This window comes from Budorcas taxicolor, chromosome 1, assembly GCF_023091745.1.
Source record: "Budorcas taxicolor isolate Tak-1 chromosome 1, Takin1.1, whole genome shotgun sequence".
Lineage (NCBI taxonomy): Eukaryota > Metazoa > Chordata > Mammalia > Artiodactyla > Bovidae > Budorcas > Budorcas taxicolor.
Window position 1 is genome coordinate 203899055 of NC_068910.1, and position 18650 is coordinate 203917704.

Sequence of the window (18650 nt, forward strand, 5' to 3'; positions counted from 1 at the left end):
GTGTGGACTCAATTTCCAGCTTGCCTTCTTACTCACAGTGTGACATGAGGCAGGTGACTTAACCTCTCTGAGCCTCAGTTTTCTCATCTGTGAAACAGAAAATAATAATAATCCCTACCATCTAGGGTGGTTATTGGTATGAGAAGTAAGTGGCTTTAAACACCCAGTGCCTGCACCAGAGCCTACAGGACAGGAGAGTGAGCCACGGTTCTCCTTTATTTTGTGGATTCAGTGATCTCCCATGTCCTTTATGGCCCACATAGGAGCATATTTTGCACATTCTGGTAGTGAAATTTTGCAGTCATCCTGCTGGTTTTGAGAAAGTCTATGTGCCCTTTTAAAACTCTGAGCACTTCTGTGAGAGCACCTGGGATCTATTTTCCTTTTCTTCACAGATGGGAAAAGGACAATCTCGGAGCTGAGATTAAAGTCACACTGTAAATTCAGTCTTGCAGTCCTTGTGTGCAGGCAGTTATGGGAGGGACTATAGGGAGGAAGGCAGGTGGCATTGATCTTGGAGGTAACCTTACTTAGTCACTGTTTGTGAGTAACAGGTATAGTATACCCAGGGATCGAACCTGGGTCTCTTCCTTTGTAGGCAGATTCTTTATCACCTGAGCCGCCAGAGAAGCCCATAGTATATCCATCTGTACCCGCAAATCTTCTTTCCATCTTGACTCATTGTGCCCACACCCTTTGCTAAGACACAAATCAGGGACTGGTGTCCACTGAGAGTTTCTGATTCTTATAGGACCTGAGCTGCAACTTTCCAGGCAGGAATTTTCCAGGTTAGAGACCCAAGGTGGCAGAATAAAGAGTCTGAGACTCTGGGGCTTCCCTGCTCTGAGCGCCCTTGGCCAACCTTTAATGGAGCTTTATCCTGAGTGTTTTATTTGCACGATGAAGGGGTTGGGTAATGGATGAGATCATTCCAAGATTGTGTTTTCTGTTCCATGTCATGATTTTCATTTTATCAGTATAAGACTATTGTTTCTCTTTCAACCCACTGTAAATGTGCTCATTTAAAAATTGTTGTTTAGTTGCTCAGCAGTGTCTGACTCTTTTGAGAACCCCAGGGGACTGTAGCTGGCCAGGCTCCTCTGTCCATTCAATTTTCCAGGCCAGAATACTGGAGTGGGTTGCCATTTCCTTCTCCAGGGGTCTTCCTGACCCAGGGATTGAACCATCATCTCTTGCATTGGCAGGTGGATTCTTTACCACTGAGTCACCAGGGAAGCCTTGTTCATTTAAAAATTAGCCTCATGCTAAACATAGATACCTGTGATATATATGCATGTGTGTACATATATATACATACTGTGATATCAATTAAAAGTTATTATTAAAGTAAGGAAGGAGAGCTATGGTTAACCTAGACAGCGTATTAAAAAGCAGAGACATTACTTTGCCAGCAAACGTCCATCTAGTCAAGGCTATGGTTTTTCCAGTAGTCATGTATGGATATGAGAGTTGGACTATAAAGAAAGCAGAGCACTGAAGAATTGGTGCTTTTGAACTGTGGTGTTGGAGAAGACTCTTGAGAGTCCCTTGGACTGCAAGGAGATCCAACCAGTCCATCCTAAAGGAAATCAGTCCTGGATATTCACTGGAAGGACTGATGCTGAAGCTAAAACTCCAATCCTTTGGCCACCCAATGTGAAGAACTGACTCACTAGAAAAGACCCTGATACTGGGAAAGATTGAAGGTGGAGAAGAAGGGGCTCACAGAGGATGAGATGATTGGATGGCATCACTGACTCAATAGACATGACTTTGAGGAAGCTCCGGGAGTTGGTGATGGACAGGGAGGCCTGGTACGCTGCAGTCCATGGGGTCACAAAGAGTTGGACATGACTGAGCGACTGAACTGAACTGAACTGAAGGAAGTTTCCTCTGTGTGGCTCCAATCCTAAATTACATCTGTTTACAATGCACACCTTATGCTTTTCCCCTGGAGCAGAGACAGGGCATAAGTCTTTCTTAGGTGGGAAACTCTGTGGGAGATTTGACCCCCAGTGTAGCGAGGTAACAGCCAATAGGAAGCAAAAATCTGAGCCGTGTGGTTCCTGAAGTAAGTTGCCATGTTGGTGAGAGCCTGGGGCTTTTAGGTGCGTGCAAGCATCGCTCTTTTGAAGTTGGTAGTTAAATTAAGGGACACGAGAGGCAGGCAGGGTGCAATATCACCCTCTCTCTTTCTTGATTCTGTTTCCCATGCCAGCGAGGTGGCCTCCCTTCCTTCAAATAGGCCCTCCCTAGGGTTATCTTGCTGTGCAAGATTAGGGGGAAGATTGTCATGCTAAGAAACAGTTGACCCAAGCTGGCATGCTGAGAGTTTTTCCCAGCAGCAAAGGAAACGCCCCTGATAGAGCATTTGAGTAAGTCAACAGTGTGTTGACTTTTTCCAGTAAGAATTTCAAGTCGTTCTCTCGAATCTTGAACCAGACCTACCTCTGCTGGCTCCCTTCTTATAGAACTCCTATTCTTTTCAAACTTCAGTTTGTAAAAAGAGTTCATCAGTCCTAATTTAAGATCAGCACTGCAATCTGGAACATATACACTGGACCTCACAGTGTTTGGCACTTTGATCTGTGCCTCTTGAGTTTCTGAACAGCCTGGTGGGGTGAGAATTGTTACTAACATGTGAACCCAAGGTTAAAAGGAGCATAGGCACACGGTGGCCACGAAATTTGATTGGTTCTATTGACATGGAGCCTGAAGCTCTCTAAGTCACAGGGCTTCTGAAGAGTGGACGGAGTATGAATATCCTAAAGCAGTTCTGGGTTTAATAATTTTGTCATCATATCAGTGGGAGGGATAATATAGGGGTTCCCTGGAATGTGGCAATTTGCTTGGGCAGTGTTTACATCTTGACTGCACTCAGGGATTCTCAAAGTGTGGATCACCAACCACCTGCCTCAGAATCACCTGGGGTACCATTACAGACCCCTGACTCGGCATTGAGGAAGCTGGCTCTGAATCCATGAGCACAGCAAACATTTCAGGTGATGCTTGGGAGTCTGCTTTCTGTGGAGCAAGGGGACGAGTGATGTTACTCTCTGGATGTGACTGACGTTAAGGGACTGGCTTGTTTTTTGACCATATACTGTATTTTATCTCATTTTTATTTTTTTTAATTGAAGTGTAGATGATTTACAATGTTGTGTTAGTTCCAGGTGTACAGCACAGTGATCCAGGTATATATTCTTTTACAGATTATCTTCCCTAAATTATTATACAATATTGAGTATAGTTTCCTGTGCTATACTGTAGGTCCTTGTTGTTTATCTATTTTATATATAGATATACCCATTTGAATGCAGAATAGCAAGGAGAGATAAGAAAGTCTTCCTCAGTGGTCAGTGCAAAGAAATAGAGGAAAACAATGGAATGGGAAAGACTAGAGATCTCTTCAAGAAAATTAGAGAGACCAAGGGAACATGTCATGCAAAGATGGGCTCAATACAGGACAGAAATGGTATGGACCTAACAGAAGCAGAAGATATTAAGAATAGGTGGCAAGAATACACAGAAGAACTGTACAAAAAGATCTTCACGACCCAAATAATCATGATGATGTGATCACTCATCAAGAACCAGACATCCTGGAATGTGAAGTGAAGTGGGCCTTAGGAAGCATCACTATGATCAAAGCTAGTGGAGGTGATGGAATTCCAGCTGAGCTATTTCAAGTCCTGAAAGATGATGCTGTAAAAGTGCTGCACTCAATATACCAGCAAATTTGGAAAACTTAGCATTGGCCACAGGACTGGAAAAAGTCAGTTTTCATTCCAATCCCAAAGAAAGGCAATGCCAAAGAATGCTCAAACTACTGCACAACTGCACTCATTTCACATGCTAGTAAAGTAATGCTCAAAATTCTCCAAGCCAGGTTTCAACAATACATGAACCATGAACTTTCAGATGTTCAAGCTGGTTTTAGAAAAGGCAATGGAACCACAGACCAAATTGTCTACATCCGCTGGATCATGGAAAAAACAAGAGAGTTCCAGAAAAACATCTATCTCTGCTGTATTGACTATACCAAAGTCTTTGACTGTGTGGATCACAACAAACTGGAAAATTCTGAAAGAGGTGGGAATACCAGACCACCTGACCTGCCTCTTGAGAAATCTGTATGCAGGTCAGGAAGCAACAGTTAGAACTGGACATGGAACAACAGACTGGTACCAAATAGGAAAAGGTGTACATCAAGGCTGTATATTGTCACCCTGCTTGTTTAACTTATATGCAGAGTACATCATGAGAAACACTGGGCTGGATGAAGCACAAGCTGGAATCAAAATTGACAGGAGAATTATCAATAACCTCAGATATGCAGATGACACCACCATTATGGCAGAAAGTGAAGAAGAAGTAAAAAGCCTCTTGAAGAAAGTGAAAGAGGAGAGTGAAAAAGTTGGCTTAAAGCTCAACTTTCAGAAAACTAAGATCATGGCATCCAGTCCCATCACTTCATGACAAATAGATGGGGAAATAGTGGAAACAGTGACAGACTTTTATTGGGGGGGCTCCAAAATCACTGCAGCTGGTGACTGCAGCCATGAAATTAAAATATGCTTACTCCTTGAAAGTTATAACCAACCTAGACAGCTTAAAAAGCAGAGACATTACTTTGCCAACAAAGGTCCATCTAGTCAAGGCTATGGTTTTTCCAATGGTCATGTATGGATGTGAGAGTTGGACTATAAAGAAAGCTGAGCACAGAATTAATGCTTTTGAACTGTGGTGTTGGAGAAGACTCTTGAGAGCCCTTTGGACTACAAGGAGATCCAACCAGTCGATCCTAAAGGAGATCAGTCCTGGGTGTTCATTGGAAGGACTGATGTTGAAGCTGAAGCTCCAATACTTTGGCCACCTGATCTGAAGAGCTGACTCATTTGAAAAGATGCTGATACTGGGCAACATTAAAGGTGGGAGGAAAAGGGGATGACAGAGGATGAGATGGTTAGATGGCATCACCAACTCAATGGGTATGAGTTTGAGTAAATTCCGTGAGTTGGTGATGGACAGGGAAGTCTGGTGTGCTGCAGTCCACAGGGTTGCAAAAAGTCGACATGACTGAGTGACTGAAGTGACTGACTGATATGTTAATCCCAAACTCCTAATTTAAGGACTGACTTGTTTTAAAGCTCCATTTATGGGGCTAGGGAGGATGATATGGGGAGTGATAATTCTGTTACTTCCCCCTTCATTTTTGCGGGGGTAAATATCTTTTTACCTCTATCTGCCCCAGCTTACCTCAGTAGAATGGTGGCTGATGTGGAGATAGATATTAGTTTTGACTTTTCTAAAGTCCCGTGAGGCCTGATGTGCTGCGATTCATGGGGTTGCAAAGAGTTGGAAACGACTGAGAGACTGAAATGAACTGAACTGAACTGAACTGAAAAGTCCCGTAATCTTTGTCCAAGCATCTCAATATGAGGAGAAAGGTGAGTCCCAGTTCTGGCTCAGCTGCAGCTGACAGCATAGTGTACAGATTTCTCTTCTCCATGCAGAGTCAGAAGGAAACAGTCTCTTTATCCGTCCATCCATCCTTCTATCCATCCATCGATTGATTCATTGGTTCAACATGCCCAATTTTAATATGCCTGTTGCTTGGGGTATAAGGTGGCATTGAATATGAGATGTTTCAAAAAGAAAGAAATACAAAAAAGCCATCATAGGTAATGCAGAGAAGCTTTGCATGAAAGACAAAAGGCAAATGTCTTTTTATATTATATAGTTCTTCAAAATTCAGAGTTCTCTGGATTTCAGCACTTGTTTTGAGATAAGTCTGTGGATTATTCTGCAGTGGGATCATTGCTCATCCAGACGTCAGCACCCAGAGGTCGACACCAAAGCATTGCTGCTGCTGCTGCTGTGTTGCTTCCGTCGTATCCGACTCTGTGCGACCCCAGAGATGGCAGCCCATTAGGCTCCCCCGTCCCTGAGATTCTCCAGGCAAGAACACTGGAGTGGGTTGCCATTTCCTTCTCCAATGCGTGAAAGTGAAGTCGCTCAGTTGTGTCCGACTCCTAGCGACCTCATGGACTGCAGCCTACCAGGCTCCTCCGTCCATGGGATTTGCCAGGCAAGAGTACTGAAGTGGGTTGCCTTTGCCTTCTCACCAAAGCATTAGTGATCATCTATAACCACTCATACAACTTACTCTGAGCCTTTAACTTTGAAACTATGATTTCAAGGAAAACTAAGTAAGAAAATCCAAGAGACATTTTTCAGCTATAATCTCTGGTTCCAAAGTGTGGGGAGACCATTGATTTACGAGCAAATCCTACTTTTCTTCATAGAAAGTCTGTTGTTTTAATATTTTTCTAATGACTGATATATAATAAAATAGCACACATTTACAATGAGATGCTATCCAAGCACCCAGAGTTGAGTGACAGACTTTCTTGAATAGCAATTCACATTTAAACAGATCAACCTAAACATGTTGTTATAAAATTGTTTTTTAAATTTATGTTTAATTAGAGAGTAATTGCTTTACAATATTGTGTTGGTTTCTGCCATAAATCAACATGAATCGGTCATAGGTATACATATGTCTCCTCCCTTTCGAAACTCCTTCCCACTTCCCATCATGTCCCACCCCTCTAGGTGTTATAGAGCATGGGGTTTGAGCTCCCTGTGTCAAACAGCAAATTCCCACCCACTATCTATTTTACATATGGTAATTTTTAAAAAGTTTGTTTCCATGCTACTCTTTCAATTTGGCCCACCCTCTCCTTCCCCCACTATGTCCATAAATCTGTTCTCTACCTGTTCTCATCTCCATTGAGTGAAGGTGCTCAGTTGTGTCGGACTCTTTGCAACCCCATGACTGTAGCCTATCAGGCTTCTCCAGGCTAGAGGCCACTGGATTTTCCAGGCAAGAGTGCTGGAGTGGATTGCCATTTCCTTCTCCAGGGGACCTTCCCGACCCAGGAATTGAACCCAGGTCTCCCGCATTGCAGACAGACGCTTTACCATCTGAGCCACCAGGGAAGCTGCCCTGCAAATAGATTCATCAGTGCCATCTTTCTAGATTCCATATTTATGTGCTAGTATATGATATTTGTTTTTCTCTCCAACTTACTTCTGTAATAGACTCTAGGTTCACCCACATCATAGAGCTGACTCAGAAGTGTTCCTTTTTATGGCTGAGTAATATTCCATTGTATGTATGTACCACAGCTGCTTTATCCATTCATCCATTGATGGATATCTAGGTTGCTTCCATGTTCTAGCTATTGTAAATAGTGCTGCAATGAATATTGGGGTACATGTGTCTTTTTCAGTTATGGTTTTCTCAGGGTATATGCCCATAAGTGGGATTGTTGGGTCATATGGTAGTTTTATTCCTAGTTTTTAAAGGAATCTCCATACTGTTCTCCATAATGGCTGATCAATTTACATTCCCACCAACAGTGCAAGAGGGTTCCCTTTTTTACCCACACCCTCTCTAGCACTTATTGTTTGTAGATATTTTGATGCTGTCCATTTTGACCAATGTGAGGTGATACCTCATTGTAGCTTTGATTTGCATTTCTGTAATAATGAGCAATGTTGAACAGTTTTTCATGCATTTATTAGCCATCAGGGAAAGATTGGGAAGGTGGTGTGATCCCATTGAACTCTCCTTGATGAAGGTGAGGTTCTTTATTTGGGGCAACTGAGCCCTTGAAACGTGCTGGTATGACTGGTGCTGAGTATGTAATTGTATATAATTGTATGTAATTTAAATTAGATTAAATTTCAATTTAGACAACCATATCACATGTATTGCAAAGTGCCCACTAAGACATGGCCATGAAAAATCATGGTTTTCTCTCTCTCTCATGGTCTTCTCTCTTTCTTTCTCTCCCCAGCTCTCCTTTTCATTTTGATTGCACTTTTTAAAATTGTCTAGACATTTCTAGAATAATTACAAATTTTCTTACTACTTCTGGCTTGCTTAATTAGTACAATGTATTTTGCATGATCATGGTTTCAGAACCCTATTTAAAGCTGCGTACATCAAAACTCTTTCTAAGGAACATGTCTTTGGCATGAACAACTTGGAAATCACATCATCATTGTCATTACTTTCTGGGGGGAAACACCTTTACAATGTTATAGTACTGCTGGATACATTAATGTAAATAAGATAACACCAATTCCAAGAGTTTTTCAGTTGTTTCCATTCCTGAAAATAAATTGGTGATGAGGCAGACTTGAAACACTGAATAGGTCAGTTCAGTTCAGTCGCTCAGTCGTGTCTGACTCGTTGTGATCCATGGACTGCAGCATGCCAGGCTTCCCTGTCCACCACCAACTCCCAGAGCTTGCTCAAACTCATGTCCATTGAGTCGGTGATGCCATCCAACCATCTCATCTTCTGTCATCCCCTTCTCCTCCTGCCTTCAGTCTTTCCTAGCATCAGGGTCTTTTCCAGTGAGTCAGCTCTTCGCGTCAGGTGGTATATGTTTATCACAGGGCATTTTGAATATATTTCCCTGTACTATATAGTAAACCCTATTGTCTGTTCATTCTATGTGTAATAGTCTGTATCCACTATTTCCAAACTCCTAATTCATCCCTCCTCCACCCCCTCTCCCCTTTGGTAACTGTAAGTTTGTGCTTGAAGCTGTCAGTCTGTTTCCATTTTGTAAATATGTTCAGTTGTGCTTTAGTTTGGATTTCACATATAAGTGATGTCATATGATATTTGCCTCTCTCTCTGACTTACTTCACTTCCTGTGATTATCTCTAAGTCCACCCATGCTGCCGCCAGTGGCATTATTTTGCTCTTTTTTGTGGTTGACTAGTATTCCATTGTGTACCATATCTTCTTTACCCATTCATCTGTTGATGGACATCTAGCTTTCTTCCAGTCTTAGCTATTGTGGATAGTGCTGCTGTGAACAAAGGGCTGTGTGTTTCTTTTCAAATTAGAGTTTTGATCCAGCAACCCTACTCCTGGGCATGTATCTGGTCAATAAGCATTTCTTGAGTAAGTAAGTGATATCAGAGCATGGAAACCACTGTTCCAACCTTAGGGAGTGGCACAGCCTAGCTTATCCACCTCTCAGGAATGTTTGAGGCGTTGACCAGAGAATGTTTGGACTGTGTTACTAGGCAGGTATTTATTGGTAGCAATAAATGGATGAGACAGTAATGGAAGATACTGTAGAACACTGAATATTTAAATCACACTGAAGGGAACTTAGCTTTTGACATCTGGCTGTAGCAGATCCAATAGTTACAATATTGTCGGAAAATGTATTCTAATTTATAGTGTGGCAGATTCAGTGATTACGTACCCTTGACAACGGCAAGCATCACTAAAATATATCTTTTTCTCCTTTCTGCCTTATAGACAGTATTGATAAACCAGGTGCCTCATTGCCTACCTGGGCCATAGTTCTACTTGCCGTTTCATTGTCATTGCTTTTGATCCTGATCATTGTTCTGATTATAATATTTTGCTGCTGTGTCTCCAGGACAGAGAAAGAAGGTAACTTACTTTTGTTCACATAGATTTGTATGTGTTTTTAAATTTTTGGCGCAAGGATTTGTAGTTCATTAGCTCATCTGCTCTTTCAAAACATACATTGGCTTTTAGAGTCCTTGAAAGGAAATGCATGAAATTAGTAGAGAAGGAAAGGACTTTCTCATGGAAGGAAGCCTGAGCCCACCCCTCAAGGAAGACAGATCTTCACACCCTGAGAAGGTTAAGAGATGGTTGTGTGTTTATTTGCAAGGCGTGTGTGCTCAGTCATGTCCGACTCTTTGAGACCCCACGGACTGCAGCCTGCCAGGCCCCCACGCCCATGGAATTTTCCAGGCAAGAAGACTGGAGTGGGTTTCCATTTTCTACTTCATTATTTGCAAGGATATAAGGCTATTTTGATGTGTCATTCAGATTCTATGCTGTTTTTTCTTTCTAAAATATTATCCACCTATCTGAGCACATCAAAAGATTATTTTCTATTTTGTAGGATTCTGACTCTCCTTTTCTAGGTGAATATCAATGCAGTGGTAGAAAGAAAAACATGGTCTTCTGTTAACAAAAATAGTACAAATAAAATTAATAAAAATAAGTACACATCTTCTAAATGAAGTCTTTTGAGATACTCCAAGATATGTGAAGGCAGTGGCCTTGTTTGAGGGCAGGCTCAACCTTGAGGTGAGTTAATCAATTTTAGGGTGGGAGTTAGTTCATGGTTTTGGAAACCACAGGCACTTTGTTGTATGGACTCAGGACTACCCAAGGTAGTCACAGGACTACCCAAAGGGTACCTCAAGGTACCACTCAGGACTACCCAAGTGTTGAGTGTGTGTCCATCTTTGTCTTTCTTTCTCTCCTAAAACCTCCATCTACTCCTATTTGAATATTTGAATTTTTTTAAAATTTAAATTTATTTGTTTTAATTGGAAGCTAATTACTTTACAATATTGTATTGGTTTTGCCATACATCAACATGAATCCTCCACGGTGTACACGTGTTCCCCATCCTGAACCCCTCTCCTATCTCCCTGCCCATACCATCCCTCTGGGTCATCCCAGTGCACCAGCCCCAAGCATCCTGTATCATGCATCAAACCTGGACTGGTGATTCATTTCATATATGATATTATACATGTTTCAATGGCATTCTCCCAAATCATCCCACCCTATCCCTCTCCCACAGAGTCCAAAAGACTGTTCTATACATCTGTGTCTCTTTTGTTCTCTCACATACAAGGTTATCGTTACTGTCTTTCTAAATTCCATATGTATGCGTTAGTATACTGTATTGGTGTTTTTCTTTCTGGTTTACTTCACTCTGTATAATAGGCTCCAGTTTCATCCACCTCATTAGAACTGATTCAAATGTAGGCAGAGTTTTGATGTTTAGCTACGTGTCAGTTTAACTGTGCTTTTAATTTTACTAGCACTATGTGACTTGATGAGCACTTCTGCATGTCTGCCAAGCACCATGTTATCTATCTCTTTCATTTGGACTAGCTCTCTTAGTGAGATATTTCACGTGACGTGCATTGTCCTGCCTTAACTGGGCCACTTGACTAGACTTAGCTCCTGTATGGGTTTAGTTTGTCCTTGGAGAATTACCTCTGTGCTATACCTCTATTCAGACTTCTGTGGTAGCCCAGTCACCTGCCAATGCAGGAGACACAGGTTTGATCCCTGGGTTCAGAAGATCCCCTGGAGAAAGAAATGGCAACCCACTCCAGTACTCTTGCCTGGAGAATTCCATGGACAGAGGAGCTTGGCAGGCTACAGTCTATGGGGCTGCAAAAGAGGTGGACTTAGCAACTAAACAACAACATACTTTTATTCTCTAGGAAACGGAAATGAAAAGTAGTGAACCCTTGTTGACCCATATTTGATGGAAATTTGTTTTTCCTTGGGAGTTATCCTGTATGTCACAGATGCATTATTAATGAATTTTAATGAAAACTATAGATAACTTAAAATTTAATTCAAAACAGACTAGGATTGCTTGTTGCCTTCAGATTATTACTTTTTTGCTTGTTGCCTTCAGATTATTATTTTTGACATTAGCTATTGTGGTATGGGTGAAGAACAGTCTGGTTATTTGGACTTCTGCATCTCCTAGGCTTTTGTCTGCTCCACACCAGCCTAATAAGAAGGTCTGGTCCACATGGATTGTGCACCTAGAGATCCTCTGATTCTTAGTTTCCTCATTTACAAATGAAGATAAGTCCTATCCTAGAGATTGGTTGTTGCTGTTGTTGTTGTTGCTAGGTCACGTCAGACTCTTTGTGACCTCATGGACTGTAGCCCACCAGTCTCCTCTGTCTGTGGTATTTCCCAGACAAAAATACTGGAGTAAGTTGTCATTTCCTCCTCCAGAGGATCTTCCCAACCCAGGGATCGAAGTCATGTCTCTTGCTTTACAGGTGGATTCTTTACCACTGAACCACCATGGAAGCCCAGAGACTGGTTAGGAGAATTAAATAAATTAACATAATAAAAGTTTACATGATCTGTCCTAGAGTTTATCTTTTATCTATCTCTGAAAAGCTGATTCACAATGGACATTACACTTCACCTTGACATAAATGTAGGGGATCCAGCAAAGTGCTTCCACATGGTTAATTATTTCCATGCTTTAAACTGTTAAAATTCAAGGATTTAAAAAAGTATTTTCAAGAAACTTCCCTGGTGGTCCAGTGCTTAAGACTCCATGCTCCCAAAGCAAGTGGCACAGGTTCAATCCCCGGTTGAGGAATTAAGATCTTGCATGCCACATGGTGTGGCCAAAAAAATAAGTAAATAAAAACAAAAAAATTTTTTTTCTGGTGCTCTGCTTTTTTGGTGCCTGAAGAATTCTCAGTGCTGTTCCTGGTTTCTGGGGACTGACTGAGGATGGCTGGGGACCCCACTCAGCATGTCCTGGAGGCTTTGGGAATCCATGCTTCTAGAGCAGTGGGACCAGGGGTCCCTTTCCTTCAGACTGAACCTGGCTGGAACACAACAGCATCCTCTGTCACCACAGGGAGACCAATCTCTCCCTTTCAACTCAAATAAGATTGCTTTTGAGGCTCAATTTGAGGTGTCAATCAATAACGTTTTTAGAACTGAAAATAAGTGAGGACATTATCCAAAAATAAGGAAAATGAATATTTTTTGGATCTTGATAAAGCAAGATGGATAGGGCACTAGACAGGAAGATGAAGATGCAAAGCACACTGGTTTTAGAGCCAGATGGGCTGGGGCTACTGTGGGGGACTGTGTTACTCCCCATGTTGAAATGCCAGATTCCTTCCACCCCAAGAATCCATTGACTAAAAACACCAGCAATTTAACAAGAGCTTTTGAGGGGTGGGCAGGACTGTATGAATGGATACTATTGGTACATATTGACTGAAAATGTATTTTAGAATGAAGAACTATAATGCTTAAGCAATATAATTCCTTATCTGTTAAAAACATAGTTACCCTTGTGCAATAATATCTAGTTTGTTAAAAATATGATAATGCTAACTAACACTTACCTCTTGGATTGTTGTAACGACTAAATGAAATAACACCTTGCATAGCACTGGCACGATGTCTGGACAGGTAAGCACTGAATGATTGACAGCAGGGACGGGGAGCACAGAGTCCTCACGGTGAACTAATGCAGTCTCTGTAACCTCAGGAATCAGATTCAGTACTAAGTACATACTGGGCCCCTACTCTATTTCAGGTACCCAGGTATCATAAATACTTCTATTTATGATAGTGAACAGTGAATTCTACTTTCCTTATGTTTGAAGTCATTTGGTAGTCCACTGTTAGGGAGCTAAATACCTGTTGGATCACAAACACTCAGTAATGTGAGTGTTTAAAATCAGGGGCCTATAAAAATTGATGTGATTTTATTTTAAGAATAACTACCCTGATTTTGCTAATGTAATTTTGTTCCTTTTCTTTCTTTTTTTTTTTTTTGCAGAATCTAGTTATCAAAGTGAAATAAGGTAAGTCTGAGATCACGTCAATTTTCTGAAAATAAAAACAAATGAAAATCAACCAACACACACAGCTGTGGGATTTTAGGACTATATTACTCAAAATAAGGCACTAAAGTGGGTAACTCTGAAAAACATGTATGCCAATCACCAATTCATAGGGCGATATTAAATGTAGAATAAAATAGGTGGGTTCCTACTGCCTAGGTTTGACTTGCTCACTTAGGAGAGTGGAGTAGATTTTAACTTGGTGTCTGGTATTTGCCACTCTTCCCACAAGAGGACACTCTGTACCGTGACTGGTGCCCTCCTGCTTTAAGTCATGGCTAGGGATCTGAGGACCATTTTAAGAATCAGGCAGAGGTCTTACTGGAACTTCCAGGGCAGTGGAGACAGCGAGACCAGCTGGGTTGCTTAAGGCAATGAAACTGACTAGGCAGACAGGTTAGGAGTGTTCAGTGCTCACCACCCCAGAGGGAGGGATGGAAACATTCCTGCCCTTCTCACAGCTGTCCAGATATAGCTGCAAGCATTTTTAAGGTAACTACGTCAAGGACTTATAATAATCAGTTTAAATGTCTGCAATATTTACATAATTATAAATGCAGTCAAGAGAGGGATTTCTAGGCAGTGATGGTTTTGTTGGGAGTGTTAAAACCATATCTAGTTTTCAGTATCTTATTAGACAATTTTAATACATGTAATGCTACAATTTAAAATCTCTTCTGGCTACATGTGGTGAAGGAAGTTGTATGTAATCATCATTAGCTCATGAATGAACATCCATTCAGGTAAATATTTGCACATACCCTTGCTTGTTTCCCTTGCTTGATAGCCAATTCATAGTGGTAAAGCATAAATATTTTAAAATCTTTGGATATCTACTGCCAAACTTCCTTCCCCTGGGAAGCGGTACCAATTTTTGCTTTATTTCAGAGGCAGACTTTTTCTCTGAAGGGCCAGATAGTAAATCTCTTTGGTTTTGTGGGCCACATGCTTTCTGTCACAGCTACTCAACTCTGTTGCTCTAATAGGAAAGCAGCCACAGGCAATATGGAAGCAGACGAGTTCCAATAAAACTCTATTTATAGAAGCAGATGGGGGCCCAGATTTGGTCGTGGGTCATAGCTAGCCAACCCTGCTTTATTTAGTCACTGGTTTCTGAGAGTTGAGTATCAACCACCTGGGGGCTGGAGTCCATGGACCTGTCATGATAAAGTTCCATTTCTTCCCATAAGGGGACTGTGTGAGCATACAGGAGTCTACATAGCCATCCTGGTGGGTATGAAAGTCCATCCTGATGCTGGCCACCCTCCAGGAGCCAGGGCCTGAACTTCAGCCTTGTGTTAAGTTCTTTGTGTGTGAATGCACTGGGTGGACAGTGAGACCCGAACATCCATTGCTGATGAACACTGGCTTTTCCAAATGGTCTAATTCTAGGAAATCTGCGACTGTGAAGACAAGCAAAGACACTGTTGGGACAAAGTTGAAAAGTGCAAATGAAAACTACGGCTACCGTTCAGATGAGCCAAGCACCACACGTGAGTGGCTGGGTTTGGACAGCAGTGAGATCTGGAAGGGAGAGTGTCAGAGGAGGCCCACCGAACACCAGTTCTGAAGACATCTGCTTAGCTGTTGGCGGTCATTATTTGGGGTGTAATTTTTAGGAGTCATTCCAGAACTAGAAATATTCTAGGAGACAATAACAGTAAAAATCCACCTGTTTATCTAAAGCTAAAAGAAATTGAGGTGAAAATTTGTTTTTAAAAATTATTTTTTCAATGTTTTCTTTCTTTTTTTAAAAATTATTCTACCTTAAAGTGTGTGAGGAGGCATTTTAATACATTGGGGTAACTTCCCCAAAACTTCAGTTAAATCTGAAACTCAGCAAGAAATCTTGCCTTTTCAATTCTATAGTCAAAATGGGTTGTCTTTAAAGCCACTGTCACCAGTGAAGGACAGAGGCAGGATCTGAACCAAGATCCTTTTCAAAGCAGTTGAGAGAGAAACTGTACAAATTACCCCTTAGAAGTTGGGGGCTGGCTCTAACAATTTGCTAGCAAAACATATTCCACAGGAAGATTTTTGGTTAATCGATTCTTACAGAGATGCTCAAAACTGTTTTCTCCACTGAGACTGGGACTCTATTCTTGGTAGCCCTTTCCTTTCCATTCTTTTGCACCTCCCTCCTATGTACATTCCAAACTGTGTGCTTCAGATTCAAAGGAATATCACCAAGCATGGACAATTTCCTTGAATAATCCCATCATAGTCTCGTGCAAAGTTTCCTGTGATAGAATATTTATTCATTAGTATTTAGAGTGATAAATCAAGATGCTTGACCAAAACTGTGGCCCAAACTGAATCTCTCTGGCCCTCTTTTCCCACTGTGTCTATTTCCCTCCATCAGCTGTTAAAGCTATGGATTCGTCTTGCTTCTGAATGAGACTAACCTCTCAAGAAAGGAATCGATTTTGAGTCCTTTTGCTATATTTTTATTTCATTAGAAAGATAAATCTCTAAAAGTATGTCCCATCAAGTAAACTTTAAAAAAGCCGTTTGTGGTTAGGAATGATTGATGCCAGGGGTATTACATAAAAGTATTTCTTTATGCATCAGAATTGTTAGAATAGGCAGTGGGGTTTGGGTCACTTCTGACTCTAAAAACATCTTCTTTCTGTTGCAGAGCCGGCTTCCCTCCATGCTAAGTCCTCTGAAGCTGGTGTTCCAGAGCAACGCAGCAGTAGGCAACCTCATCAGGTGATTCAGATCTTCTCCCCCTTTTGGACTTTTTTTTTTTTTTTGCCGTTAAACACCCTTGCCTCATGGCAGGCGATTATGTTATGTTCATGATGGACAAACGTGGAATTTGCCCACCTCTGAGTCAATGGGACAGTGTTGGGGAACGGGGCCAGAACACATAGTATCTCTCGCTGTGGAGCAGGTTTTTTGGGAAAAGACCAGAAGTATAATTGTTGACTGGTAATATTGAGGAGTCTGTTAGACGTCCACACAGAGATGTGGGATGTGCAGACAGATGTGTGAGCCTGGGGCACCAGGAAGAGCATGATTTTTAAAAAGCTTTTAGTTTTTTCTCATATGTTTTTTTAAAAATGTTTATTTTAATTGAAGGGTAATTACTTTATAATATTGTGATGGCTTTGGCATACATCAACTGAATCAGCCACCAGAACACATGTGTCCCCCCGATCCTGAGCTCCCTCCCACCTCCCTCCCTACCCCATCCCTCTGGGTTGTCCCAGAGCACTGGCTTTGGGTGCCCTGCTTCATGCATTGACCTTGCACTGGTCATCTGTTTTACATATAGTAATATACATGTTTCAATACTGTTCTCTCAAATCATCCCACCCTCACCTTCCCCCACAGAGTCCAAAAGTCTGTTCTCCTTTGCTACCTTGCATATAGGATCATTGTTTCCATCTTTCTAAACTCCATATATATGCATTGATATATAGTATTCGTGTTTCTCTGACTTACTTCATCCTGTATAATATGCTCCAATTTCATCCACCTCATTAGAACTGACTCAAACGTGTTCCTTTTTATAGCTGAGTAATACTCCATTGTGTATATGTACCACAACTTCCTTATCCATTCGTCTGCCAGTGGACATCTAGGTTGCAGCCATGTCTCAGCTACTGTAAACAGTGAGGGCAGAGCACAGTTGACTGCAGGTATTTCTGGTTGCTAGGCAACTTTTGATGGGCACTACTCTTCCAAGGGACATTAACATAAAGGAAACCATCCATGAGGAGACGTGGAGACACAGTTCATCATTTTCTGACGCCGAGTCAACATTGGTTATCGTTCGAATGAATTAGAGTTCATATGCAGAATATACGGTTCTTTATATCCAAAAATCCTATTAAACAAATGTGTATATGTCAATCCCAATCTCCCAATTCATCCCACCCCCTCTTCCCTACTTGGTGTCCATAGGCTGTTCTCTGAATCTGGATTAATATATATATTTTATTGATATGATGTGTAAAACAGACAACTAATGACAACCTACTGTGCAGCTGAGGGGGCTCTACTCGGTGCTCTGCGGTGCCCTAAATGGGAAGGAAATCCCCAAAAGAGGGGATGTATGTATACGGGGGCTTCTCAGCTGGCTCAGTGGTAAAGAATCTGCCTGCCAATGCAGGAGACACAGGATATATGGGTTCTATCCCTGAGTTGAAAAGATCCCCAGGAGAAGGGAATGGCTACCCACTGCAGTATTCGAGCTTGGGAAATTACAGTCCATGGGGATGCAAAGGGTCAGACATGACCGAGCAACTGAGTACAGACGCATAGGTATATGGATGGCTGCTTCACTTTGCTGTACAACAGCAATTAACACAGCATTGTAAAGCAACTATAGCCTAATAAAAATTATTTCAAACAACAAACAAAATACAAATGTGTGTATAACCAGGACCATTTTCTAATTTGTGCATCTTCAAAGGAGAAGCACTTAAATGCAATTCTGCCCGAGTGTCCCCAGTGGGTGTTCTCCTCTGCTAGATTTTGGGAAAGCCAGACATGCAGCTTGGGGCTCTGACAGCTTGTGGATCACATAGCCTTATCTCTGTTTGGCCTCAGAGTTGGTACCTGCGTGAGGCGCTACTGCTGAGTGCGTGCCTTCGAAGACCCATCCTTCTCTCCTGGCATTGATGTTCACTTCAGCTTCCAGCTGGCTGCCGGCTGTAATATGCCTCCCTGCAGTTGAGACCCAGCTCCATACGTACATCTTGCCAGGGACATGTGCCTCCCAGGCCTGTGCAGGGAAGGGGACCTTGATGGATGCTCAGCCACGTATCGAGAGGAGCTAAATGATGCTGTTAGCAGCAACCAAGGTAGCCAGGCGGGAAGATGTATGAGGGGTTCAAGGCACAGAAGCAGATGGACCTGTGTGACAAATTGTGAGCTCATGGTATGAGTTTGCACTACTGCCTCAGGCTGGGTGGCAGAGAATAGAGAGGTTAAACTCTTCTCATCAAGCTGCTCCTGTGGGCACATGTATCTTTTGGCTGTAGCGATGTAACAGTTTCCCCTTTGAAGGGCCAGTGTCTCTTGACTTAGGAGGTGGTGGGTGAAAGGGAGCAATTGCCAGGCTGTGATGGGCGTTTCCTGTCAAGACCCCACGACTGGACCTGAATGGGCACTGCGTGCTGATGAAGGGG

At 42.0% G+C, this 18650-nt stretch overlaps 1 protein-coding gene across 1 annotated transcript in view; it reads left to right on the top strand.

Annotated features, from left to right (window-relative positions):
* The window catches only part of IGSF5 (immunoglobulin superfamily member 5), a 50822-nt gene that overhangs the window by 24609 nt on the left and 7563 nt on the right, over positions 1-18650 (top strand). Inside the window, exons 4-7 of the mRNA XM_052645668.1 lie at positions 9359-9496; positions 13446-13470; positions 14902-15002; positions 16148-16221. Of these exons, the coding sequence (XP_052501628.1) occupies positions 9359-9496; positions 13446-13470; positions 14902-15002; positions 16148-16221 (338 nt within the window). The remainder of the gene's footprint in view (positions 1-9358; positions 9497-13445; positions 13471-14901; positions 15003-16147; positions 16222-18650) is intronic.